The following is a 25,281-nucleotide window of genomic DNA, read 5'->3' as shown; positions in this document are numbered from 1 at the left end:
GGATGTATGAAAGAACGAGGCATCTACGATGCCGAGACCCAATTGTGCTTGCTGCCTATCTACCTGGCATAGATCATGCTTAGAAATTCAACCGTGTAGGTAGGTGTTGCAGCTCGGGCTCGAGAAATTTAGGGACTAATACGTCGCCCTTGAACCCTAATTTGTAATGATTTTAGGGCTAAATCTTTTTAAATTATAATCTAACATTTTTATAATTGGAAGTTTGAAATTTGGAATTTTGCATTATTAAAAGACAAAGGCATCTTCACTTTCGTGTTCCATTCTCATTCCATCAGCTTCCTATCCGTATGGTGGCCGGCTGAACCGGTTGCTCACTTCCCTTTTATCTCCACCGTCGACTCTCTGATTCCATTTTCATCTCCACTTTCCCACAGCAAAGAGAAGAATCAGTGTATCATCAGCACACCCTCTTTCTTGCTGTAATTCCTTCAAATTTCTTCCCGCCGGCCATGATTTCCCCTTTCGCCCATTTCTTCTTCCTCCATTTTTCAATCGCCGCCGCCGCCGGAGCTTCAGCCAGAGCCCTTATTGGAGCTAACCACACCTCCTCCCGATTCTGCTCACGCTAAACCTTCAATTTCATTCCGACTTCCTTATCTTCTCCAATCCTTTTGTTTTCATGTTCTGTTTATTCTGTACAGGAAGAGATTAAAGCAGATTTATGGGATCAATGTCCGGGAACTTCGCCTCTCTTAGGTTCCTTCTGGTTCGAGTGCTTCTGTTCTCTATTCTTGTGATTCTTGGTCGATTCGCCTATGTTGTGACCATTGCAGGAGAATCCTGTAGCATCGGTGACTTCTGTTTCTTCTCTTTGCCGGAAAATTTCAATTTCATGATCGCTGGCGGCGGCCGAACCGGAAGTTCCGCTTTGTTAACGGACAACGCAGATCCTCTCGTCATTGGATCTTCTCGTGCGGATCTGTATACGAGTGAAGATTGGATCAAGACCGTCCAGTTTTACTCCTCCGTTTTCCAAGATCTGATTACCGAGGGCTACGTATCGGCAAATTCGAAATCCTTGTGCATTGATACCCTAACAGGAGCGGACGTGTCGGCGTTAAAGGAGATCGGGGTTTCGGACTCGATCGGGATTTTCAAGAAGGCGTTGAAGCCTCTTGTGATTAAGGGCGAGGCTCATCGGATTCCGTTCGAGGATAAGACCTTCGACTTAGTGTTCTCCGGCGGTGGCCGATTGGATATTTCGCGTCGGGCGTATGATTTTGCTTCGGAGATTGCTCGGATACTGAAACCCGAAGGGTTTGCGGTGGTCCATGTGAGTTCTAAAGATACGTATAGTTTCAATTCATTCGTTGATTTATTCAATTGCTGCAAGATAGTTAGATCAAAAGATATAGATGTTCTTCTTCCATCAATGCCTTTAATTCGTGAATATGTATTGAAAAAAGAGAACAAGATTCTTGAAAAGGGATTAGTGGATGCAGATTCTTACAAGAGGAATTGCTCTGTTCCTGGGTTTAAGCTATCTCTGGTTCGAAATGCTGAGCCTCTGATTCTAGAGGAGCCATTGAAGCCATGGTTAACCTTAAAGAGAAATATACAGAACATTAAGTATTTGCCTTCCATGGCTGAAATAAGCTTCAAACATAGGTATGTCTATGTGGATGTTGGAGCTAGAAGCTATGGCTCCAGTATTGGGAGTTGGTTCAAGAAGCAATATCCAAAGCAGAACAAAACCTTTGAAGTTTATGCCATTGAAGCTGATCAAACATTTCATGAACAGTATAGTTCAAAGAAAGGGGTGACATTGTTGCCTTATGCTGCTTGGGTAAGGAATGAGACATTATCCTTTGAGATCAACAAAGACCCAGGTAAGGAAAAGGAAGAGAAGGGGACCAGAGGTATGGGCAGGATTCAACCCGTCCGATCTTTGGGTCGTTTTGATGGAGAGGTTAATCAGATTCAAGGGTTTGATTTCGCCAACTGGTTGAAGAACACAGTATCAGATAAGGATTTCGTGGTGTTGAAGATGGACGTGGAAGGAACCGAGTTCGAATTGATTCCAAAACTCTTCGAGACGGGAGCGATCTGTTTGATAGATGAGATGTTTCTTGAGTGCCATTACAATAGATGGCAGAGGTGTTGCCCAGGGCAAAGGAGTACAAAGTATGAGAAAACATATTCTCAATGCATAGAGTTGGTTTCTTCTCTCAGACAAAGTGGAGTTCTGGTTCATCAATGGTGGTAACAACAAACACAATACATTCTTTCTTTTTGAATAACATTCTTTTGAAACCATATCTCATTAACATGATTATTTCCTAGAATCACATTGTTTAAGCTCTGCAAATCTAAAAGTTGTGCTGATTTTACGCATCTCCCTGTTGGTGTATAAACATTCTGTGTGTTCTATGAAACTGAAAATCACGTCTTCTTCTTCTTCTTCAGCTGTAGCCATTGAAATGGAGCTTGTTTGAAACAGGATACGTTTCATAGATTATAGAATTGTTTTAATTTTGAGTTGGAAAGTCTGGCTGAGTCTGAATGCTTGGATTAGTCCAATTCCAGCCAGGAATGATGATATCTCAAGTGCTTGGCCTGCATCTGTTGCCCATTATCTATTTTATATTTCGAATGAAAAATTGGTTGTTTGGATATTTTTTTGACTTATCAACTGATAAAACTAACATTACAACAGGTAAGTATTGTTAAAGATAAAGCAGGAATTGAAGTTTGAAGGGAAACAAAGAAGGCGAGGTTACCCGATGCTAACTAAACTTAAGACTAAGTAGCAGACGCAAAATCAGCACTCGATCGACCTAATTCAGAATAAAGAGAAAGTTCAGGAGCAAACTACTCAATCGTTCATAGACCTAGGTCACGTCCTTAAACTTTATGCAAAAATGAACCCGTTAACATTTTTAATTTCATAAACTCATAGGATATAAAATTAATAATTTAGAAGACTATTTGATTTTTTTTTTTTTTTTTTAATTTCATAAACTTAGTTTTTGTTTTTTGTTTTTTTGTTATTTTTTACTACAGAAAAGGTTGCATATTTGGTATCAGGAAAGTCTAATTGTAACAACTTGATTTTTAAAATGCTTTCATTAAGTGATGTTTCTACACTTTTGTAAAGAATGATTCATTTTCATCCGCAACCGATGTAGAATCTCACAAATAATAGTGACTAAGTTAAAGGAATCCACCGTTGCAGTAGAAAGTATAATTTTCATGAGGAATATTGTCCCGACTTATAGACTTGAACCTAAGTGGTCTATCATGGAAAAATTGTTACGGCTTATAAACTTGAAGTATGACCAAGGAGTTTGTGTGAAACTAATTACAAGTCAAAACGGACTTAAAAATCATAATTACCAAACTGTCACGCTAAAAATACCTATTAATTACCGCTAAACTAAGACCTTTTAATTCCTGTGGTAGTGGTGGGATGATAATGAGAAACACCATAATTTAAAATAATCCCATTATAACGAAGGAACCCATAATATTATTTAAGCAACCATTAACCTTAAACTTGAACAATTAAACATAGATAATCAAGTTAATAAGGTCAAGAATTGGAAGAAGAGCGAACCCACTAAACACAAATGTCAACAAGACACCATCATCCATGATTTTCTAAATATAATTCTGTTGGTGAATTTCATTCCACATTCTTATCTTAACAACAGTTTCCACTTCATTATCTCTCTATCTCCTCTCCTCTCCTCTCTGTTTCTGCTCCCTTTGGGTTCAGATTCAGAGAACCCTCCGATCTTTCCATGCTCTAATACAGATTCTTCCCCAGAAAATTTGTGGGTATTTGATCTCTTCTGGTGGCTCAAATTCCTTTTTGAGATTCCCCTGGTGGAGGGTGTCTCAGAAATGGGAGCCTGCTGCACAAAAGATTCAATCAATGGAGTAGGAGGAGGAGAGAATATGACCCATGATAAGGATGAGAGGGATTCCAACCGAGGAGATGATGGAGCAGAGATTCGTCGGGGTGACGACGGAGCCATCGTTCGACTCCATGGATCCTCTGCGTTCATATCAATGTATTCTCAACGAGGAAGAAAAGGAATCAATCAAGATGCAATGACGGTTTGGGAGGTAAAGCAAAATTTTGGAATGATCTTGTTTGGGATATGATTTTTGTGTTGAATTTATTCAAAGAGAGTTGAATCAGAAACTTACAGGATTTCTCAGGGGAGAAAGGTTTGGTGTTTTCTGGAGTTTTTGATGGCCATGGTCCGTTTGGTCATAGGGTTGCTCGCCATGCACGAGACATGCTGCCCTCCAATCTCTCCAAGGCTATCAAAAAGCAGCAGCGGCCATCACATGTCCAAAATGGGGTTTCTAAAGCTTCTGTTCAACCAAACAACAATGAAGGAAATCAACGAAATCCATTGGTTTCAAGATGGGAAGCTGCTTTTGAAGAAGCTTACTCAGATTTTGATCGAGACCTCGGCTTTGATTCATCCATTGATTGTTTCTGCAGTGGAACAACAGCCATGTCCATTATCAAACAGGTGATTACTTCAAAACTTTCCCGGAAAATAACATCCTCTGTCTCAAATTTTCTAGGAAAATGAAAAGCCATTCTTCATTATCTTGACCTTTTTGATCATCAGGGAGAGCATTTGGTGGTTGCAAATGTGGGCGACTCCCGGGCGGTTCTATGCACCAGAGGAGACAACCATCAACATATTCCCATCCAATTAACAGCTGACCAGAAACCAAATGTTCCAAGTGGGTATTGTTTATGCAATAAGAACTCTATCTTATCAAATTTGAGACAAATTTTTGAGATAAGACAAATGATGGCAAATAATTCATTCAGAAGATCACAAAGGAATGAACAATATAGCAAATTTTTATGTTGTTATCCAAGCTATTTGAATCTGCTGTTAGGAATCATGGACCTCTACAATGGTATAATATTGTCTACTTTGAGCTCTCATGACTTTGCTTTTGGTTTTACCAAGAAACTTCATACCAAGATATATTCCTTACTTATAAACCTATGATCATTTCCTTAACTAGCTCCCAAAAATTTTCAACCATCCTTCCCTTGAAGGGAGTACACCATAGAATCTCCCCTGAGGTCTATGGAGCCCTCGAATAGCCTCCTCTTAATCGAGGCTCGACTGCTCTCTGGAGCCCTCGAATAGCCTCCTCTTAATCGAGGCTCGACTGCTCTCTAGAGCCCTCGAACAAAGTACACCTTTTTTGTTCTGACACTTGAGGATTCTATTGACATTGCTAAGTTAAGGGCATGGTTCTGATACCATGTTAGAAACTATGAACCTCTACAATAGTATGATATTGTCTACTTTGAACATAAGCTCTCATGGCTGTGCGCTTTTTGGTGAGATATATTCCTTAATTAGCCAATGCAGGACTTTCTCTCAACAATCCTCAACATCTACAAACTTTTAGTTGAAGATATAACTTGATAACCAATTGAATTATACTCGATCCATTGGGCATCAATCAATTTCTTTTTGGTTCTAATGAAGTGTGAAAACTTGAAACTATGATCTTTTGATTAGGAGTTATAATGTGTAGCTCAACTCTTTTGGTATCTATCAATTAATCTTGAGTACTATGTTTTGAATGTGAAACAGGCGAAGCAGAAAGAATAAAGAAATGCCAGGGGAGAATCACAGCAGATAAAGAAGAACCAGATATTTACAGAGTATGGGTACCAGATGCAGATTATCCTGGCCTCGCCATGTCAAGATCCTTTGGAGATTTTTGCCTCAAGGATTACGGCCTCATCCCAACCCCTGAAGTCGCCTACAGAAAACTCACAAGAAAAGACGAGTTCATCGTTCTAGCAACAGACGGAGTGAGTCAAAATTTAAAGACAAAATCAAAAGAAACCTATTCGCCATTGTTAAAGATAACGCTAATTTTTCAACTCTTACCACGAACTCGCAGATCTGGGATGTACTGACGAACAAGCAAGTAATCAACATAGTTGCTTCAGCCAAGAACCGATCCATGGCGGCGAAATTAGTAGTGAAACTAGCAGCCCGAGAATGGAAACGCAGATTTATAGGGTTGACGATCGATGACTGTACAGTGATTTGCTTGTTCTTCAAGAATCCACCATTGCTGAGCAAATCAATGACGAACGTAGGGCGGCGGAGCATGAGAAGCCATCCGGAACTTTCATTTTCAAGAAGCTGTAGATCCATGGGGATCGACAGAAAAATAGGAGAAGAAGAAGGTGAATCAGTGAATAGAGAATCAAAGGAAGATCGGAAGGGTGTAAAAGGATTAAACAGATCGAATTCAGTGATGGGGATTTCACGAACCACTAGGAGTTTGAGCCACAATCACAAAGCGCCCAAGTTTTTTCATGAAGTTGAAGCTCGCGAAAGCGGCCCTGCAATGGCTTAGGGCGAGAAGAAGAACTAAGGATCTCATGTTCTTTTGTTGGTTTGTTTGTTTCAATTTTTTTTTTTAGAAAAATGTTGGTAAATACCTTTAATATCATTCTTTTTATATATTTTAAATGTCATAATATAAGGACAAATAATTTAAGAGTTTTTGAGCGGTATGGAACCGATTACTTTGATGACCAAGATCCAAAGTTTAAACTCGTTTCTAAACTATGATTTGAATCACTCAAATCACTCCACAAGAGAATTTGATTAATATCACTTGAATCACTTACGTATCATGCAAGCTATAAACACAAGAATTTGTAGATTAGAAACTTAGCTCTAACTGATGTACGGGGTTATCATATAACCTTAACTTCGGTATTAAATACTAGTTTAAATATGATAAATAAATATTTTAATTATAATTAAATAATGCATAAATGAAATGTGCTTATTAGACTAGTTTCATAAATTCAATCTTTGTAAATTAAAGTACACTTAATGCAACTTTGCATAAAATATGAGTAAGGTCTCTAAGTTCTTTTAAAATTTTCTTTGACGAGCTGGGTCATAGGTTTATATCGTCCATTTATTACTCTTTTTATTTTTTATTTTTATTTTTTTTGTAATCTATTTGATCTTATTTAATTATGTAAATAATTATAAATAAAGAACTTTCACCGTTTTAGCAAATATTCTCAATTATTATCTAACTCAATCCTACTCTACTAAAAATATTTAACATTTAGTAAACTATATTCGAGTTGCATAGCTCACCAACCCCACCAACCGAATTAACCCCACCAACTCGAAATTCGGGTTAGTCCAAAAGATATCTCCAATTTAATCAATATACCTCCCTACCTTTTGGTGAATGGTTCGAATTTAGACATTTATGTGTTTTACTTTTATCTTTTTGATAAAATTTATAATTTTTTTCCTCATTTAAATTCCTTAGCCTAAGAAATTTCAACCCCAGTCCTTTGGTGTGGGTGGATTCAAACTTCCCACAGCCGAAGGCATTCTACCCAGTAACGCGGATACTTTGGATCCCGCTTGAACGAAACGGAAGATATTGTCGATAAATAGAAGCACGTCTTGTTCATTAACATCTCGGAAATATTCCGCCATAGTTAGGGCAATTAAACCAACTCTCATACGAGCTCCCGGCCGTTCATTCATCTAAACGTAGACTAGAGCCAGGACCCAAATTATCAATAGGAGAGTCGCTCCGCCAACTGGAACACTTAGAAGAGCTCTCGTGTTAACCATAAAATATTCGACCCGAGATCCGGTCGTCAGGTGTAGAGAAACTAAACTCTCTCCCGCTCTCTGTTCTCTCTGCATCTCTCTCTCTCTCTCTCTCTCTCTCTCCCCTTCAAACAGAACGCCCATTTCTAGACGCTTTCCATTCTGACACTTACAAAAGCACTTCCCCACGCACCCCACCGCTATCGTCCCCACTGCCATATACCCTTTTTCTTTTCACCATCATTTGCTTCTTTCAAGAACAAACGAAACCCAACCATTTCTGTACAAAAACAACAACAAATCTGCAACAACTCCACATATGAAGAACAACCTTTCCCTTTTACTCATATATTAACAAACAACTAAACTTCACCTCAGTTCCCAGTTCTCAAAATCAGCACAAAACCCAACTAATAATTATAATTAACTCATTCATTTCAATCTCACCTAAAACAAAAACCCAATTCAGAGATAAACCATTACAGAATCAAATTACCCTTTCGCTGTTTAGATGGCTGTTGATTTCCGGACTACGTAACGGTAGGCGGCGACCTTTTTCCTCCGGGAGGCGGTGTTGTCGACGGAGATCACCATCTTTCCGGGTTCTTTTGTGGTGAATGAGTTGTGAATTGCTTCTTCATTGGCTGAAATTCTCCTTGGCTTCTCCACGGCGATGGTGTAGCTGCCGTCGGCGATTGGGATGAACTCGGCGCTGTATTCTAATTCCCAGCCTCCAACGACGATGTCCCACGTGATTGTGGCGCCTCCCTGTTGAATTTGAGTTTTAAGGGGTGAAATGGAAAGGGGGTTTTGAGTGATTATGATGGGAAACAAACCTCAATCCCTTCTATTTGAATGTTCACTTTCTCTCCTCCTTTCACGGCGAACTCCGACGCCGGTTTTGGGGGTCCATTTTGGAAGTCGCTTGGGCGATTCAGGCCGCCGTATTGCACCGGAACGTCCTCCGGTCTGATGAACCTGTTTCGAAAATTGAAACGAAACCCATTTTTTATTGCAAGAATTGGAAGAACATAGGAGAGAATTTGATGAACGGACTAACTTGTAGAGGGTTTCGGCAACGTTGCCTTCTTTAGCGATGACGAATTTGCTCTTGGTTCGTTGAGTTAAAAAGGGGCTAAACATTGAGTACAAAATACTGAAGTACCAAGGCACATTGATGAAAATCTAAACGCCCAGATCAACAAAATGGGGAAAAATCGGTTCAGATTTCTAATCATAACTCAAGAATCCAAATGGGTCAGAGAAATCAAGAGCTAAAAGTACCTTACGAGCAACCAATTCAGGGTAATTGTCTTGAAACAGCGAGAGAATCGAATTGGACGCTACTCGCAGCTCTCGTTTGGGCATGTTCTTAAGATCAGTGACTTGAATCAACGAATTAATCCCACCAGGCTTGAAATCGAGGAGATTAATCCCTCGTTCCAAAACCTGAACTCTCCATTTAAGAAATTTCTTAAGCTTTTCATCATCGCCGAAGATCTTTTCGTATATTTCCTTGTCCTTGAAAACCCCATAAGCGTTGTAACAAACGGGGTGTCCTTCTCTATCGTAGCCCTGCATATACGCGACGACCCCTTCAAGCTCCTTAAACCCTAGGTCTTCATCGAGAATACCGTCGGCGCCAAATTCCGATCGCCATTGGAGGGATTTCTGGAGCATGGTAAGTGAATCGGGGACTTTGAAGTCTCTGGCACGGAGGAACTTGAGGAGAATAACGTCGGCGCGTTCGTCGTCGGATAAGAGGGGAATGCCCCACATGGAGGGAGAATCGGTGGTGGTGGTAATGGTTGTGGCGGCGGAGAGGTTGTTTTTTAGGTCTTGGAGGGCTTTTCGTTCGGAGGATTTGAGATGGGAAATGAAATATGTGTCTTCTTTGAAGGAGGGAGAGCGGAGAGTGGCGACCTCCATTAGAGAAGAGACGAAGCTTTTCTTTGATGGAAATGGGGGTTTGGGAGTGGAAATGGGGGAGGCTGCTGCTGCCGCTGCTGGTGGTGGTGGCGGCGGAGGTTGTTCGGATTCCATGGCGGCGGTGGTTGAAGGAGAGCCAGAGATGGTGGGGCTGCTGGGTTTGGTTCAGTGTAGAGAATTGGGAAGAAGAAGAAGAGGGAGGCAAATGGGAGAGAGATTTTGGTTTGAAGTTTGAAAATGGAGAAGGTTAAAAATGGAGGAGGAGGCGGGAGAAAGAATAAAATCACGCGCCTGTGACATATATCCTGTGACTGTAAGATTCCTTTTGAAAATGAATGAACGTTTAGGGCTAGCTTCTTAGCCGCTGACTCCAAGCCGACCTGTGAGCCTCGACCTTGTACGGAAGGGATATGTTTATATATTTTTTTAATTAATTTATATTTAATATTCTATGAATGTTAAAAGAATTTTAAATTTAAAAAATTTTAAAATTTCACTCTAACCCCTTACTTAATTTATTTGTAGTCTCATAATTTTAAAATATAATTTGTTAGTGAGACGTTTTTACACTCTTATAAAAAAATATTTTATTCTTCTCTTCAATCGATGTGAGATCTCACAATCCACTTTTTCAGATCCAAGTGTCCTCGTCGACCTTTGTTCCCCTCTCCAATCAATACGTGATTTCACAATTCACTCCCTTCGAGGCACCGATGTGAGATCTCATATCTATCATTTTAGTTATTAATTTGAGTAGAATAAAATCAAGTTATTTATTTTTATTTTATCTAATTTCATAATTTTTTTATTATTTATTTTTAAACAAGATTAAAATCCATTGTGAATTTAATTTAATATTTGAAAATAAACAAATACATGATTTATTTATTAATATTTTACTTTTATTAAAAATAAAAATGTAAATGATTAATTTTTATACATCAACAAATACGAGAATAATGTTATTATCACATTTAGCTTACAATATTTACTCAATTTTCATATTTTTTTTAATGAAATAATTAAAATCTATTTCAAATTTGAATATTTTCTATATTTTAATCTAGTAAATAATGAAATTCATTAATCGATTTATATATATATATTTTTTTTAATTTCTACTTTTATGAATTGATTTGATTTAGAGCGTAGAGGTAGGAGAGGGGCGATCGGCGATAATAATTGAAGCGGCGAGAAGAAAATTTAGTGGACTGGGCCACGGCCCACGGGTTTGAAAATTTTTCTGTGGGACCCACCATCTCCCAACAAACAAACTACCTATATATACATATATATATATATATATATATATAGGATTTGTGGATCCCCAAGCTCGACCTAATTTAGTTCTCGATTAAAAAATTTGAGATTCAAATAGTCTTATTCATTTAAATTAATAAACAAAGTTACCGATCACATTCTAGCGGTAGAAGGAAGAGGGTGAAAGGTCGAGCTCGAACTAGGAAGAGGGTGGAAGGCTGCCTAGGCTCGACCAATCAAGAATGTTCGACAAATATGCATCTACCTTTGTTCAAATAGAAAAGCAAATCATGGTAGCATATATCAAATAGGAATTAAAATAGAAAACGAGATCTTAAGGTCTACGTAAAAATTTTCTAGGAAGCATACGAGTGAGAGTAAAACATATTAAAAACACCCGTGTTGGTTTGTGGATAGTTTTCGCTCTTAAAAGCACGTGAAGAAAAATAGATAATATGATCATGGTACAGGATATGAATCAAATTAAAATCAAGATAATTAACCGACTATAACATGCTTTCATTAATGATCGGGCCACTTTTAGGACCAAAGTTGGAAACATTATGTTTATATATATATAAATTAAATGGGCAAGTCACGGGGTGAACGAAGCGTCTTTATAAGAATGTAGAAATCTCTCCTTAACAAACTAATTCAAGTAACAATTAAGTATACAAATTTTAATTTATAATAATTTACTCGCTTTACTTCTTATCATAAAAATTTGGATGAAATTATAATTGTTATAATATAAAGTTTGGTGTAACATGTTACATTGGTATTCGGAAAAAGGTTAAAATTGTAAAAATTTACATTTCCAAAAAGTATTTATTTTTTTATTAAATTATTTCTTTTGCTTTTTTTGGTTTGAATAAAAATCTTTTCTTTTGACTTTACTTCATTAGTTTTCCACTTTAATCATCACACATTTAAAAAAGTGTTTTATTTTAATTTGTTTATTTGATATATTATGAAAAAAAAAAAAAGTTTATTTAAATATATTTGTCTAAATAAAAATAAAAATATTTTTTTTTTTTAATTTTCTAAAAAAATTTATGTCATTTATTTACAATTGAGACCACTAAATTAATGTTCTTTTTTTAATTATTAAAAAAAATTCAACTATCCATAATACATATTATATTAATAACTAAAATCTTATAAAATTCAAATATTAAACATTTATTGTCACAACATATAACTAACATCGGTTACAAATGTTAAATATTCTTAATATATGTAAAAGTAGGGTAGGGTAGGTTCGGGTTGAGTTGGGTTGTGACCCTATCTTCAGGTTGGTCTGGTTGACTCCACAAACGGAATCAATTTTTTTAGTTTTAAAAAAATTCAACTCAATCTTAATCGGAAAAAAAACTTGTCCAACCCAACATTTATGATTTGGGTTTAAGTAATAGTCTAGCTTGATCGAGTTATAGGATCATATAACTCGATCAACGTCTAGTATAAACGTACTTTGAACAAAATTTGATAGTCTCTGAAGTGAGGTTTTCTTATTGATGATAGTGACAATATTTATGATAGATGACCCTTATGGATTGGGTCACACGTGCTATAATGACAAGTACAATGGGAAGAAAGGTTGTAAGGCGAAGTGAATCCGAAAAGACTGCCTCAGCCCGAATTGTTCTCTACAACTCGAGAACATGAAGTTGGAATCGCTAGTAATTACTGATGAGCATGTTGTGGTGAATATGTATCCGGGCCTTGTATACACCGCCAGTCATACAATAAAAGATAAAAGTGGGTTAATCTCAATAGGTAACCTTAAAAAAGACATTTAAAGTATCAAACAAACAAAGATGATCACAACCAAACGTTAGTTGTTTCTTGCTTTTTGACGAGCTGAAATGAAGGCTCATGTCCTCCCTTTTCTATCAAATTAAAAATTATTTACTAGAGAGAATGGCTTGACCACCCACACACATATTGATATGTCGTTCTCGCTTTAACTTATCTGTCGTGTAACGGCCCAGATCCACCGCTAACGACATTGTTCTTTTTGGGCTTCCCCTTAAGGTTTTAAAATACGTATGCTAGAAGAAGGTTTCCACAGCCTTATAAATGGTGGTTTGTTCTCCTCCCCACCAATGTGAGACATCACAATCCACCCCTCTTCGGGGTCAGCGTTCTCGTGGCACTCGTTCCTTTCTCCAATCGATGTGGGACCGCTACTAAAATTCACCCCCTTTGGGGCCTAGTGTCCTTACTGACACACCTCTCGTGTCTATCCCCCTTCGGGGAATAGTGAGAAGGCTGGCACATCGTCCGGTGTCTGGCTCTGATACCATTTGTAACGACCCAGGCCCACCGCTAGCAGATATTGTCCTCTTTGGGCTTTAAAACCTATATGTTAGGGGAAGGTTTCCATACCCTTATAAATGATGTTTTGTTCTCCTCCCAACCAATGTAGGACATTACAAATACGTCAGAAATATCATGATTATGTATGTTAGCCTCGTAGAGAATATATGTCATGATCACATGGAAGTATTATATGCATCATCCAATGTAACCATGATTTTTATGCAGAATCTCATGCATGTTGTATGTCCATAGACCATGGATTAAATATTCTCATATGTCAGTATAAATGTGTATTGACTGAACTAGAGGCTCACTTTAAAACCGCTACTACATACATGACCTAACATTTATTTAATTTTTTTTTGGAGTTTTTAAGACCGTTGATAGAGAATTAAATCAAATTATCCAACTATTTCGTTCGGGATCACGAATATCACAAAAAATACTATGCATTCAAATCCACTCACGAATGATACTTGAACCCTAAACACAAAATCATTATTGTATGTGCTTGAATTTCCGGCAATGGGGTCACTTATTGAATAGTTCATCATATTATTATTATACACTTTCGAGGCCATGGAACAAAGCCATAAATAGAGGGTATCATTTTGGATGTCGGGTCATACTAAGGTGAGGTCGACTTGTTCTCAACTCCTTATTGGCTAAATCCTCGTTGTTAGACACTTCTCTCGCTACGGAGAGCCACGTGGCCGTAAACAAACCGAGAACATTAAATATAAAAAATTCAAGGGGTGGCCCTTGTTCTTGAGATGACATGAGACAGCCAAAGAAGTGATAATAAATGTTGGAGGTCAGCCCTAGATTTTAGGACAAATTTGAATGAGTTCCCTCAGGTTGAAGCAATTATTTGTTGACCATGACTTACACAGTCTAATCTAATGTGTGTCTAAAAGGACATCTGCACATACTTACATTTTCATTAATTTTGTTCAAAGTTGTGTGAATTCGACCTCGTTTGAATGAAGAAAAGTTGGAGTTCTTATAGTGTCGGGTGAATTGATGATGAATTATTTAATGTATCTGATTCAAATGTGATGGTCACTTAAATATTGTTAGGTATCTGATTCAAAACGAGGAAAAATTCTCAACTCTCGTGAATTCCCTGCAAGGATAGAGACGGAGGAGGTGTCCCGACCCTGTAGACATAAATAAATGAAAATTTTAGTAAATATGATAATTGAAATAGGAGGTAGGGACGGGGACACGGAAGACATTCTCACCCTCTAGACAAATCCCCAGTCTAATCCGAGCAAAAATAAATGAGAATTTTTGTAGAAATATAATTGAAATAGGAGGCAAGGATGGGACGGGGAAGAGAGTCCTTTCCTTGTGGACATAATTCCCGCTCCAATCCGTATAAAAATAAATAAAAATTTTAGTGAAAATGATAATTGAAATAGGAGGCTGAGATGTGGAGATGTGGACGGGAAACATTCCTGCCTTGTAAACATAATCTCTCCATTTCGATCCTTGCAAAAAGAAATAAAAAATTTCGTGAAAATGATAATTAAAATAGGAGGTAAATATGGGGACGGAAAAAACGAGTCATCTCGAGTAAAGACAAAAATCATATTCTCCATTCCCGACCGTGCCGTTGTACGTCTTCATCTCCTACAACCTTTGGAGGAACATCAATGAGCAGAGTCGTCTTGTTCGTAAGGCTCCAATGCACATTTCTCCACACTTCTGAGCTTGCAGCCGCCTTTAATGGCGTTCTGTCTTAATCACCATTCTATTTCTTCATGAATTTGGACTGTTCCCTCCTTTACCCAATATTGTTCGATTAAGAGATTATAAGTTTGAAAATTCGATAAACAAAAAAGTAATTTATTAATATTGAATCGGAAATAAAAAAATTTTAAAATTTTGGTTGACTTTCACGAGGTAGAAGTAAAAAACCGAACAATTATTCCATTTCTAGAGATATATATGATATACATCCCGTTCTCTGCCATTCAGACATCGAGATTGAGTTGTCGGTGTTGAGATTTATGCCCTAAAGCCTCGTAATTAATTATTTAGTTTTTAACAATAATTTTTATTATTTTATTTGTAATTTAATTGTTATTTATTATATGAAAATCCAAGGTTATTAATATAATTTTGAACAATATGTGGTTGACATACAAGAGAATCGTGTTCAAGTAATAACCTAAAGAGTCTATAGTATATGGATAAGGTTGGGTGTCTTATCCTGGTAACACTGTTGATAAGACCCACTTTGTAATCGTTGCAAATGATTTGATCCAAATCGTTCATGTGGAGACATGTAAGCGGGGTATCTATACAATGAGTTTGTATAAGAATGAACCAATAAATATTTAATCTCTTTTTGTAAATCCGTTAATTGAGAAGATTAATATTTCACATGATGATCATATGCGACTCGATCTTAATCTTGAATGAGTTATGAACTCCAGCTTGTGAGAGCTTGTTCTTTAATTTACATGGGAGAGAATGACTTTTTAGCCGATTCAATATGCCTACCATTTTGGGGACTTGAGTTGGGAAAATAATATCATGGGATGAAATTCATAACTTTCCATATAATGAAAGTAGATGAGTTGTTCTCTTAAGTACTGATTTCGGGATTTGAACCATGAGGCTCCACCCTTTCATTGGCCCGAGATGGACTTGGTTTATGATTGAATCATAAACAAATTGCTCATTAGACAATCAGTGGTATAAGGTGAAATATGTAATTACAGGGGTAAAATGGACTTTTGATCCAACTATAATTATGAACAACTCATGAAGGATCGACTTGCTTGTAATGATTATATTAATGGACATAACCTGTCCTACAGTGCATAAGAGTGCAACTCTAGGTCTATAGTGGAGTAACTTATAGTTAATGAACGAAAATTGATTAATTAAAGAGTTTAATTAATTAATTTTGTATGGTTGGAGCTTATAATCTAGAGGTCTATAAGATTCCCTATTTAAAGGAAAATTTGGAGGGTTCAAATTCATATTTAATATATTAAATATATTAAATATATAGGAGAAAATAAATTTAATTTGAAATTAGATATATCAAATGTATTAAATAAATAGAGAAAAATATATTAATGGAAGGATTCAAATTAATATTTAATATATTAGATATATTAAAGAAAAAATATATTTATTGTATTTCATATAATTAAATATTAAATCAATTAATATATTTTGATACATTAAATAAAAATATATTTGAAATAATAGCAAAATATGATTTGTATAAGATATAATATTCTAATATATTACCTATGCAAATATATTATTTGACAAATATTCTCCGAGAATCCCTATAAATAGAACTTTTAGGTTGAGCCAAAAACACGTCAATCTCTCCCACTTTCTTTAGAAAATGAAATTAATCTCTAGGTAATTCTCGAAACTATTTCTTCTTCTTCAATCCCTTTGAAATTTTCTTTCAAGAGGCTCCCACAAGCTTTGGCCTTGTGTTCGAGTCATAGCAAGGAAGATCTTGTGGAATGTTGAAGAACTTCTGCATGGTTGGAATACTTCGAATAGTCTTGCAAGTTAGGGTTTCTACAGAGTTAGAGTTCTTACTCTTCTATTTATTGCTTTGTTTTAATTCTTAATAAATTTCAAAACGATTCCCAATGCTTCCGCTACGTGGATGAAGAGTTCATTCCCTTGAAGTGAAGTTTTTATAGTGTTTGAAGAGAGAAAAGAGAGTTCAGTGTTTATAACATTAAAACCTTAAAGAACGGAAGTAAGGTTTCTTCACAAAGTTGAAAGCAAGCTCAAAGAAAATAATATCTGGTATAAGTGGGCTTCTATATTACATCTTCAAAGACTAGTCGTAGCTGTCGGGATTGCACCTCTTAAGAGTTTAAGATATTAAAGCTTGTCAATCGTTATCACCAATTCAAGCGGGTTCTGATATTTGATATAATTTGCATTGAATAATTTTTTTGTCTCGTATATCTTGAATGTCTATTTTGGCAGTTATAAAGGCCCGTAATGCTCTAGAAATGGTAAATTGTTGAATATCACAACATGCATTTCTTGAAATCCCTCTCGGGTTGTTATTCTTTTCAAGTTTTGCTTTAAGTTTGAAGTTTAATTGATTTATTGGATTAGTCTCGAACAAGCTAATTTTGGAGAGATCCGTTTTAAGATCTAAGAGTGATCATCATAGATTCAAAATCATTTATTACGCTAACTTTATTTGTGAAAGTTTACAAATATCGTACAAAAATCTCTAACTTGGTAAATCCAACACTGTTAGCTGTGATCCCCGTTCTTCATCCCCATCCGTTTCTCTCTTTTTAAAGAAAAATAAAAAATAAAAAAATTATTTTATTATTATTATTATTATTATTATGTTACAATTATATATACATATATTTATTTTATTAGGTTAAATTTAATAATTATTATTTATTTTACCACCCTTCTAAAAATAATTTTTAACTACATTTTTTAATATATATTTTTAAATTAGGTAACTAATATTTTACTTATATTAAAAACTAAATTTAAATAAATTAACCAAACGTTCCAAAAAAAAAAAAAAAAAATTAAAGTTAGATGGGAATGGATTTATTAAATTCATAAATGTCTTTTATATTTTTAAAATTTTCAATAATATTCCAATAATATTCGTAAATGATATTAAGGCTATGTTTAAAATTTTATGGTAAAATTATTTTTTAGAATTGTTTTTTTTAAAGTTGGTATTTTTAAGATTTTTGAAAGTTTACTAATATTTCTTTTAGACAAACTATAAAATTTAGAAGTATTTTTATTAAATTAATATTTAATGAACCATAATTGAGTTGAACCAATTTAAACGAGTTACCTTGTGGCATATACGTGCGTCATAACGTAGTGAGCATCTTAGAAGGATAGAACTAGACATCACGGGTGTGTCGGTATTGCACCTCAGTTGGATGTTAGATTATGCACTTGCTATCTGAAACATACATCGTAAATGGTTTAGTATGGACACGGAAGTGTCTAATGCTCGAGAGAATCCAGATCGATGAATGTTCAGAATGTCCCGATGAGATGATGGGCACAAAAGTAAATTCCGAACGAATATGTCCAAACAAAATATACAAAATGTCCTTTCAATGAATTGTAGCATCGAAAACGTGAATTTACAATTTAACAAACAAACAAACAAACAAAAAAAAAAAAAAAAAAAAAAAAAAAAAAAAAAAAAAAAAAAAAAACCCACTTTCTCAATTGATTATCATTTTCAAATTAAACCTTCCTCCGCCATGCCTTGCCTTTACATCACTACCAATGTCAACTTGGCCGGATCGACACCGCAGCCATCTTCGCCGCCGCCGCCACCACCGCCGTCTCCACCATTATCGGCAAACCCGAAAACGTAAATCTTGTAATATTTTAAGATAAATCAGGAAAAAGAAATTAGAATATTTATTTATTATTATTTGGGCAGTTTGTGATGGTGTTGCTAAAAGGGTCGGTGGCGATATCGTTTGGGGGCAGCGGAGAACCGGCGGCGTTCGCGGAGGTAGTGTCGATGGGAGGAATAAACTCCGGCGTGAAGAAGAAGCTAATCTACTCCATTGGAAGCATTTTAAATGAAAAGCTTTCGGTTCCGCCGGCGAGATTCTTTCTTAAAGTCCACGACACGACGGCCGGCCGCCCCGTTTCATCAAAACTATGACTCTCCGGCTCGACGGAGGCCCATCCATGGCGGCTGCCTTCTTTACCGCTTCCCAATTTCGTTGTTTCTTAAATGGTCTCATTTTCTGTGTCTGTTCACAGATAATTTAATAATTTAAATAATCCTTTTACATTTTTTGATTTAGAAAAATAATAATCAATCAATAACTTTATATTATATTATCGTATAAATTAGGCACAGTGGAGGAAGAGTTGTTTCTCGTAAAATTCTTCATTTATTTTTTAATCGATAATTTTCATTTTATAATATATTTTCTATTAAAAAAATGTTAAACGACATAATATTCGGTATAGTTTTTTAAAAATTTAAATTCAATATTATAGTAAAGTTTTAAAAATAATAATTAATATGTATTATAATATATTATTTGCAACCAAGTCTTTAATATTTTATTTATTATCTTTCAATATATGGAATTTATATAAAGTTTAATACATTAAATTCTGTAGCGGTCCAATTTAAATCATAAAAATTAGACTAATTTATGGTTGAATTAAAATTTTAAAAACTAAAAAATTATGTTCGATTAGGGTTTACTTTAGAATAATAATATTTAATATTTGTAATTTAAGTCATAGGTCATAAGTAGGTTGCGACTGGTAAATATTTGAAATTTGAATTATACTATAGATAAATATATTTTTTAAAGATAATTAAAAAACAACCTAACTCGAAAATAGAGGATTGGATTATGAATTTTGGGTTACTCGGGTCACCGATTAAACCAATCTAAAATTTAGAGTAGGTCGAAAAGATTTTGATAATTATATTTAAAGAAAATAAAGTTACAAATATATATTTGATTATTTTTAAAAGTTTCTTTTGTAGTAATAATAACATTGTAGAAAATAAATAAAGTAATTTAGCCTAATATTAGTTGTCTCTAGACATGTCCGAAAAATTTGTCTTTATTTTTTACTTGAACAACTCGAGTTTTGATTAGTTTTTATCGTATCCAAGATTTTCTGAAATCTTGATATGTTTATCTAGAGGGAATCCTCCATAGGATTCGTGAGGAAACCTAGCAGTAATTCTGGTCCGAAGACAGAGATATAAGAGTCATTCCAAGAACGGTAAGGATGCTAACGGATCTTCTGTTGGCGCTTATAACTTGGTCTTTCATGGGGTTTAAATTTCAAGGAAAATAGTAAGATGTAGATGGAACTATGATCTAAAACTTTGCTGAAGAGAACGATTTGATCGGAGCTAAAATCTAAAGATATGAAAAATTGAAAACGGAAAGAAATATGATCGAAAATCGTTATTCATTTGTTCAGGAGAGAGAAATGGCTCCAACGAGTGGTATTGTGCGCACCACCCGGTGGAGGACACACGATAGGCATCTAGTGGAGCCAAGCGTCAAACACTGCGTGGAGCATCGCGACTCCACTCGATTTGTGACATGCAACCTCTAGGTTTGATCCGACCCGCAAACCCACGTACCTACCTGCGACCTGCCGGCTCAACCAACCCACCGTCTAACCTAAGTGAATTGAACTAGTTGACTGAGAATCAAACTGACTCAAACTAGAGTGTCTGACCCGCGACTGCAGATAAACGACTCGCACGTGGGACTTGCGACTAGCCTCCTTCCCAGCACGTGTAAGTCTGATTCTAGCCCGTTCGTTTTCTATTTGCCTCATTTTCATCCTGATTTCAATTCTAACCATTTTTTTAAACGTGAAATAGGACCTAATTGAAGAAAATCAATATTCTTGGGCACCCTAATTGTATAGAAACGCTAAACGAATGACACGCATCAACCAAGTAAGTGGTTTCACTATCGAATAGGTTAGACAACTTGTTTAATGTATAACGACACATGCCTAATAGCCCATACATGTATCATTTATGCTTTGTATTTATAATGTATAACGTATGATGATAATGTAATGATGTATGATGTATGATGCATGATGCATGACGAATAAAGATGTGAGTGAGTTACATAATGATGTCATACATATTGTTGTGATGATGTCACCCCTTCCAAAAATTTGGTTGTTTCTTAAATGGTCTCACTTGCATGTTGACAGATAGAAAGAGCTTTTTATTTATTTATTTTTAATTAATTAATTTAATAATAGTTTGATTTTAAGTTTTCTCATGGAAAATAATAATCAATTAATAATTTTTTTTAATAATTTTTGTGTTATATTATCGTGTAATAAAGCGGTAAATTGTTACATTTATCAAATTATTGAAATTAAAAAAATAATTAAGATGTATTATAATATATTATTTGTAACCAAGTCTTTAATATTCCATTTATTATCTTTCTTATATGGAATTTATAAAGAGTTTAATACATTAAATTCTACTTAACCTACCATTTAAATCATAAAAATTAGGCTAATTTTAGTAATTGAGTTAAATTTTAAAAAATAAAAAATTACATTTTTTTATTGGATCCCTATAAATAAGATTACAACCCAACTCAACCGTATCTTACTTTATCTTGGAATAAAAATATGTCCTGACCGTAAATGTTATTGATCTTCATAATATTGAATTGTAACTCTATTTTTAGGTTGATTGGTTTGACCTGATAAAAAAATGGCAACCCATATACGCACCTAAATTTTCGATTTCCCAAAAATTCAATCAAACCTTAACCTTTTCACAATTATAATGTACTGGGCTCTTCCCGTGCTTCTCAAGGAGCTACTTGTGACTTAGCATGGGAGGAGACAAAAATGTCTACTCGAAACCAGTCGATTTCTGAGCCATTCGTTCTCCCCTCTCAGGTTTAAAAGAAGGCACCAATTGCTTGGACGAAGGTTTTTGAATAAAAGTGTGCAGTAGGGAAAAAAATTTGTGAAGATCGATTTGACTTAACCCAATTTAACCTTTATAATTGGGTTAGGTCGCCCAAATTAGTCAGATTATTGAGTCACTAACACAACTTTTTAATTTTTAAAAATTTGGGTACGATGATGAAAATCTTTTAATTAAAAATTTTTAGGATGTGGATCGAATATGGTACATCTTGAAATTTTCCGGGTTAGGCCCATATAGAAATGAACGTGGCCCAATTGATTGTACGAAATTATGGCCCATAACAGAAAGCTTCACGTTTGGGCCCAATGATGAATGGAGGCCCAAAGAGTCTTCGAGTAGCAGAGATAAAAGATGGAAAATGAGGGCAAATGATTCTGCAGATAAGAATCTTGGATCAGAAGAAGAAGAAGAAGAAGAAGAAGAAGAAGAAGAAGAAGAAGATGCCTTGCCTCAACGTTTCTACGAATGTCAACCTGGAAGGTATCGATACCTCCTCTGTTCTCTCTGAGGCTTCATCCACCGTTGCCAAGATCATCGGCAAGCCAGAGGCCGTAGGGTTCTAATTCTCATATCTCTTCAGATAATGTCTTTGTTGTTATCGTGTTGTCGTTAGCTTTGCGATCGGTTCTTTTCCTTGATTTCTTTATTGTTGCTTAATTTCTCTGATTTCAGATTGTTCATTTCTCTGTGCTGAATGCATGTGTACTGAGTAAGGCTGATTGATTTATTTACTTATTGGCTTAGCCTTTACTTTTCTGTTTGATGCCGATCGATGAAGTTTTTATCAACTTGTTGATTTCACTGGCATTTTAGATTGGTCATGGAATGGAATGAGGCATTTTGATTTTTTTGGTTTTAAGATGGTGCTTTTAGTGTTTCGCAATATTTTGTATGATGGATCTTAGAATGTTGCTATTACTTATAGTGTGATCTATAGCTTTGCAGTTCAATGTTGATCTTATTGAATCATGCAGCTTATCAAATCGGTTATTTATCTTTTTAGTTGCATAACTCCTGCATGACGCTGATAATGAAACCTTACTGACGCAAATCCTGGTCTGACTAGTTCAAGCACATTGAGATAACAATGGAAGAATACAAAGAAGACCAGCAAGCCAATTATACCCAAAAAAAAAAATAATAATAAATATATATATATATATATATATATATATATATATATATATATATATATATATATATTAGCCTTCAAAGGACGCAGACTGAACTGAGAAAGGGCAATAATCTACTAAGATAGGAGCGAATGAACAATTGCAATAATCGTTAGATACAAACATCCAAAGTGAGACATTAAACCTAGTTTTGGATCAAATCCCCTACCTGAATCTCTCTGTCGGATCCTGTTATTTTCTTTGTAGCTAGATACCCCGTAAAAGCAGCCCTCCAAAGGGTGCTCCCCTCCTTCCTAAAGGGTGAATGGACCAGCACCTCCCTCCATAATATGACAATAGTCTCCGTTATGAGCCAAGCTGATCCCTAAAATCCTCAATTCCAAATTAGACTATAAAATTAGCATTGCCACAACAGATGACCTAGGTCCTTAGATGTCTAGTTGCAGGGGATATGGCACTGTGGTCTTGGGGCAAAGGATGTAGGTCTTCGAACCCAATCCAGAGTATTAACACCCTATGAAGCACCTGCCAAGTAAAGACTTTGATGTTTGCCTTGTATAACAAGGAGAGGAGAAAGGAGGGAAGCGAGGGCTGCAGAAACAAGCAACCTTATCTTAAATCCATTGGAGTTTGATTTCCTTGTCTTAAGAAACACCATTTCTTTTTAGTCTCTGAATCGAGGAATGAAATAGTGTTTTTTCCCCCTTTGATTGCAGTGAAGGTCTCAGCTTTTTCTGTGACGGTAAATTTTAAGTTAGTACATTAGAGTACTTTCCTCTCTTTATTCATCCCAGACATTGTATTCTTAGCCAATTCAGCCTGTTATTAAGTTCTGCGTGAGTCTGGTTATGAGATTCATTGCCGATGTTTACGGAAATTGTGTGCTTATTTGCCAATAGATTGGATTTTGTCAAGTTCTTACCTATGTGTTAACTTGATCATCTTGCTGGAAGCAGTATGTGATGGTTGTGCTGAAGGGATCAGTACCCATGTCATTTGGTGGTAGCGAGCAGCCAGCAGCATATGGCGAGTTGGTGTCCATCGGGGGTCTGAATCCTGATGTCAACAAAAAACTGAGTGCTGCAGTTTCTGCAATTCTTGAGACAAAGTTATCTGTGCCCAAGTCGAGATTCTTCCTCAAATTTTACGACACCAAGGCAAGCTATTCCAACTTTTTAAGCTGTCCAAAAATTGGATGGGTTATTTGCATGCATGTAGTCACTTCTCATTGCATTTCTTATTTTTGTTTAGGCCCATCAGAGTCAAGAATATGCACAGTGTTTACATGCTTTACACCAGAACTAGAGATCATGTAACTATTATCTTTTTCTATTTGAAACAAATAAGCCCAACTCCTATTGGTTTTTTAGCAGGCATTTGTATCACTCATAGACACTATTTTCACGGTGGCTTCGTCTAATGTCTTATGCTAAAACCCGGGAATTGTCCTGATATTTGCCTCTTTCTATTGGCTGCTGCAGGGGTCGAACTTCGGATGGAATGGCTCCACTTTCTAAATGTCTACTATGAGCTGCATCTGTAGTATGTCTTAGAACTTCTCAACTTTTATGTGCCGAGACATATGAGAACTTGGTATTGCAAACACTTCGTACTTTATCGACTATTATCTGGATTGACTTGTGGTTATGAATCATGATCATGGGAAGATTTTAATGCATACAGCTCTTGCTATGATCTTGTTGGTGGGCTTGCTAGGAATACCGCCAGATTATTCATTGATATCTTGTTTAAGGGTGATAAGTTGAAGTGTTTGTTTTGTAAGCACTTGAAAAAGTTTCGTCCTGCAGGTGAATTATGCTTCCATTGACATTTTTATATGTTAATGGGGTTCAACATCGATATTTTCACGATATTTAGATCTCGACCTTTTTGTCGATATTTGAGTAGGTACAGGGGTAACTAATGTGCATGTTATTTCATTTCAATGCATGAGCCGAAGTTACTTCATTATCATTGAAATATAGGACCCACAAACATTGTGTTATGAACTTTCCAAACATTGATTTGAGACGAGTTTGGTCCAATTTTGGTTAAAATCTCAGGATGAACTCTGAGTTTCTTCTTCCAAATCTTATACTCCTGAAACTGAAACAAGGAACAAATTGTTCGAGGTTTCGTCAAAGCATTGTAACAAACTCTTCAAGAGAAAAACTTTATGCTGAGGACTTTTTAAACCTTGAACGAAAACTAGTTGATCCAATTTTGGTCCGAATGTCGTGAACAAGGGAGTTCGAGATGATATAAATAGAGACAAGTTTGGTCTGATATATCGTCGTACTTTGCTCCAAACATCCTCAAGATCTTGGTCGAGGATAGATTTCTACCTCTCTAAAGCTTATAATTAGGCCTGATTTCAAAACCTCTAAGAAAGACAAGTTTGGAGCAAATTTGTGCACACATTTACTAAAATGATAACTCATATCTACACCGACATCAATACTTTAATAAATGTTTGAGACAAACAAAAGAATCCAATGGTAGGCAAAGACAGGTACGCTTCTTA

At 35.7% G+C, this 25,281-nt stretch overlaps 4 protein-coding genes, 2 long non-coding RNA genes and 1 pseudogene across 7 annotated transcripts; 5 read left to right on the top strand and 2 right to left on the bottom strand.

Annotated features, from left to right (window-relative positions):
- Positions 1-271: 271 nt before the first annotated feature.
- Positions 272-2,582, top strand: LOC111465988. Its single transcript, XM_023110509.1, has one exon. It carries the CDS (start codon positions 683-685, stop codon positions 2,225-2,227), a length of 1,545 nt encoding a protein of 514 aa, XP_022966277.1. The 5' UTR covers positions 272-682; the 3' UTR covers positions 2,228-2,582.
- A 1,285-nt stretch (positions 2,583-3,867) lies between these two features.
- On the top strand, positions 3,868-5,009 carry LOC111466167 (probable protein phosphatase 2C 73). The gene is made up of 3 exons (XM_023110747.1): positions 3,868-4,092; positions 4,179-4,511; positions 4,614-5,009. Exons 1-3 carry the CDS (start codon positions 3,868-3,870, stop codon positions 5,007-5,009), a joined length of 954 nt encoding a protein of 317 aa, XP_022966515.1.
- A 252-nt stretch (positions 5,010-5,261) lies between these two features.
- Positions 5,262-6,453, bottom strand: LOC111466147. Its single transcript, XR_002714324.1, has 3 exons — positions 6,306-6,453; positions 5,913-6,173; positions 5,262-5,781 (listed from the first exon to the last, which is right to left on the bottom strand). It is a non-coding gene; the product is annotated as an uncharacterized LOC111466147 (long non-coding RNA).
- LOC111466128 (macrophage migration inhibitory factor homolog) lies at positions 6,196-24,452 on the top strand. 2 transcript variants are annotated; one of them, XM_023110721.1, is made up of 5 exons: positions 6,196-6,217; positions 22,023-22,175; positions 23,714-23,914; positions 24,009-24,069; positions 24,239-24,452. In XM_023110721.1, exons 2-4 carry the CDS (start codon positions 22,065-22,067, stop codon positions 24,060-24,062), a joined length of 366 nt encoding a protein of 121 aa, XP_022966489.1. In that variant the 5' UTR covers positions 6,196-6,217; positions 22,023-22,064; the 3' UTR covers positions 24,063-24,069; positions 24,239-24,452. The 2 variants fall into 2 exon arrangements, with proteins under 2 accessions (XP_022966489.1, XP_022966490.1); XM_023110722.1 differs by lacking the exon at positions 24,009-24,069.
- LOC111466016 (patellin-6-like) lies at positions 7,947-9,769 on the bottom strand. The gene is made up of 4 exons (XM_023110559.1): positions 8,913-9,769; positions 8,689-8,813; positions 8,465-8,606; positions 7,947-8,396 (listed from the first exon to the last, which is right to left on the bottom strand). The coding sequence occupies exons 1-4, from the start codon at positions 9,669-9,671 to the stop codon at positions 8,136-8,138; spliced, it is 1,287 nt and encodes a 428-aa protein (XP_022966327.1). The 5' UTR covers positions 9,672-9,769; the 3' UTR covers positions 7,947-8,135.
- LOC111466131 lies at positions 18,407-18,888 on the top strand (annotated as a pseudogene).
- LOC111466151 lies at positions 22,182-22,762 on the top strand. The gene is made up of 2 exons (XR_002714330.1): positions 22,182-22,333; positions 22,628-22,762. It is a non-coding gene; the product is annotated as an uncharacterized LOC111466151 (long non-coding RNA).
- Positions 24,453-25,281: the final 829 nt, after the last annotated feature.

The sequence above is a fragment of the Cucurbita maxima genome, unplaced genomic scaffold (genome assembly GCF_002738345.1).
Source record: "Cucurbita maxima cultivar Rimu unplaced genomic scaffold, Cmax_1.0 Cma_Scf00030, whole genome shotgun sequence".
Taxonomy (NCBI): domain Eukaryota; kingdom Viridiplantae; phylum Streptophyta; class Magnoliopsida; order Cucurbitales; family Cucurbitaceae; genus Cucurbita; species Cucurbita maxima.
This window is presented reverse-complemented; position numbering and strand designations above follow the sequence as displayed.

Bases quoted from the DNA above. Each gene is read 5' to 3' on its own strand.
- LOC111465988 (XM_023110509.1), top strand. From the start codon at position 683: ATGGGATCAATGTCCGGGAACTTCGCCTCTCTTAGGTTCCTTCTGGTT.
- LOC111466167 (XM_023110747.1), top strand. From the start codon at position 3,868: ATGGGAGCCTGCTGCACAAAAGATTCAATCAATGGAGTAGGAGGAGGA. The intron at 4,093-4,178 runs GTAAAGCAAAAT...AGAAACTTACAG, and splicing joins ATGCAATGACGGTTTGGGAG to GATTTCTCAGGGGAGAAAGG. The intron at 4,512-4,613 runs GTGATTACTTCA...TTTGATCATCAG, and splicing joins CCATGTCCATTATCAAACAG to GGAGAGCATTTGGTGGTTGC.
- LOC111466016 (XM_023110559.1), bottom strand. From the start codon at position 9,671: ATGGAATCCGAACAACCTCCGCCGCCACCACCACCAGCAGCGGCAGCA. The intron at 8,814-8,912 runs GTACTTTTAGCT...CTGGGCGTTTAG, and splicing joins CTGAATTGGTTGCTCGTAAG to ATTTTCATCAATGTGCCTTG. The intron at 8,607-8,688 runs GTTAGTCCGTTC...TTTTCGAAACAG, and splicing joins GTTGCCGAAACCCTCTACAA to GTTCATCAGACCGGAGGACG.
- LOC111466128 (XM_023110721.1), top strand. From the start codon at position 22,065: ATGCCTTGCCTCAACGTTTCTACGAATGTCAACCTGGAAGGTATCGAT. The intron at 22,176-23,713 runs GTAGGGTTCTAA...TGCTGGAAGCAG, and splicing joins TCATCGGCAAGCCAGAGGCC to TATGTGATGGTTGTGCTGAA. The intron at 23,915-24,008 runs GCAAGCTATTCC...ATTTTTGTTTAG, and splicing joins TCAAATTTTACGACACCAAG to GCCCATCAGAGTCAAGAATA.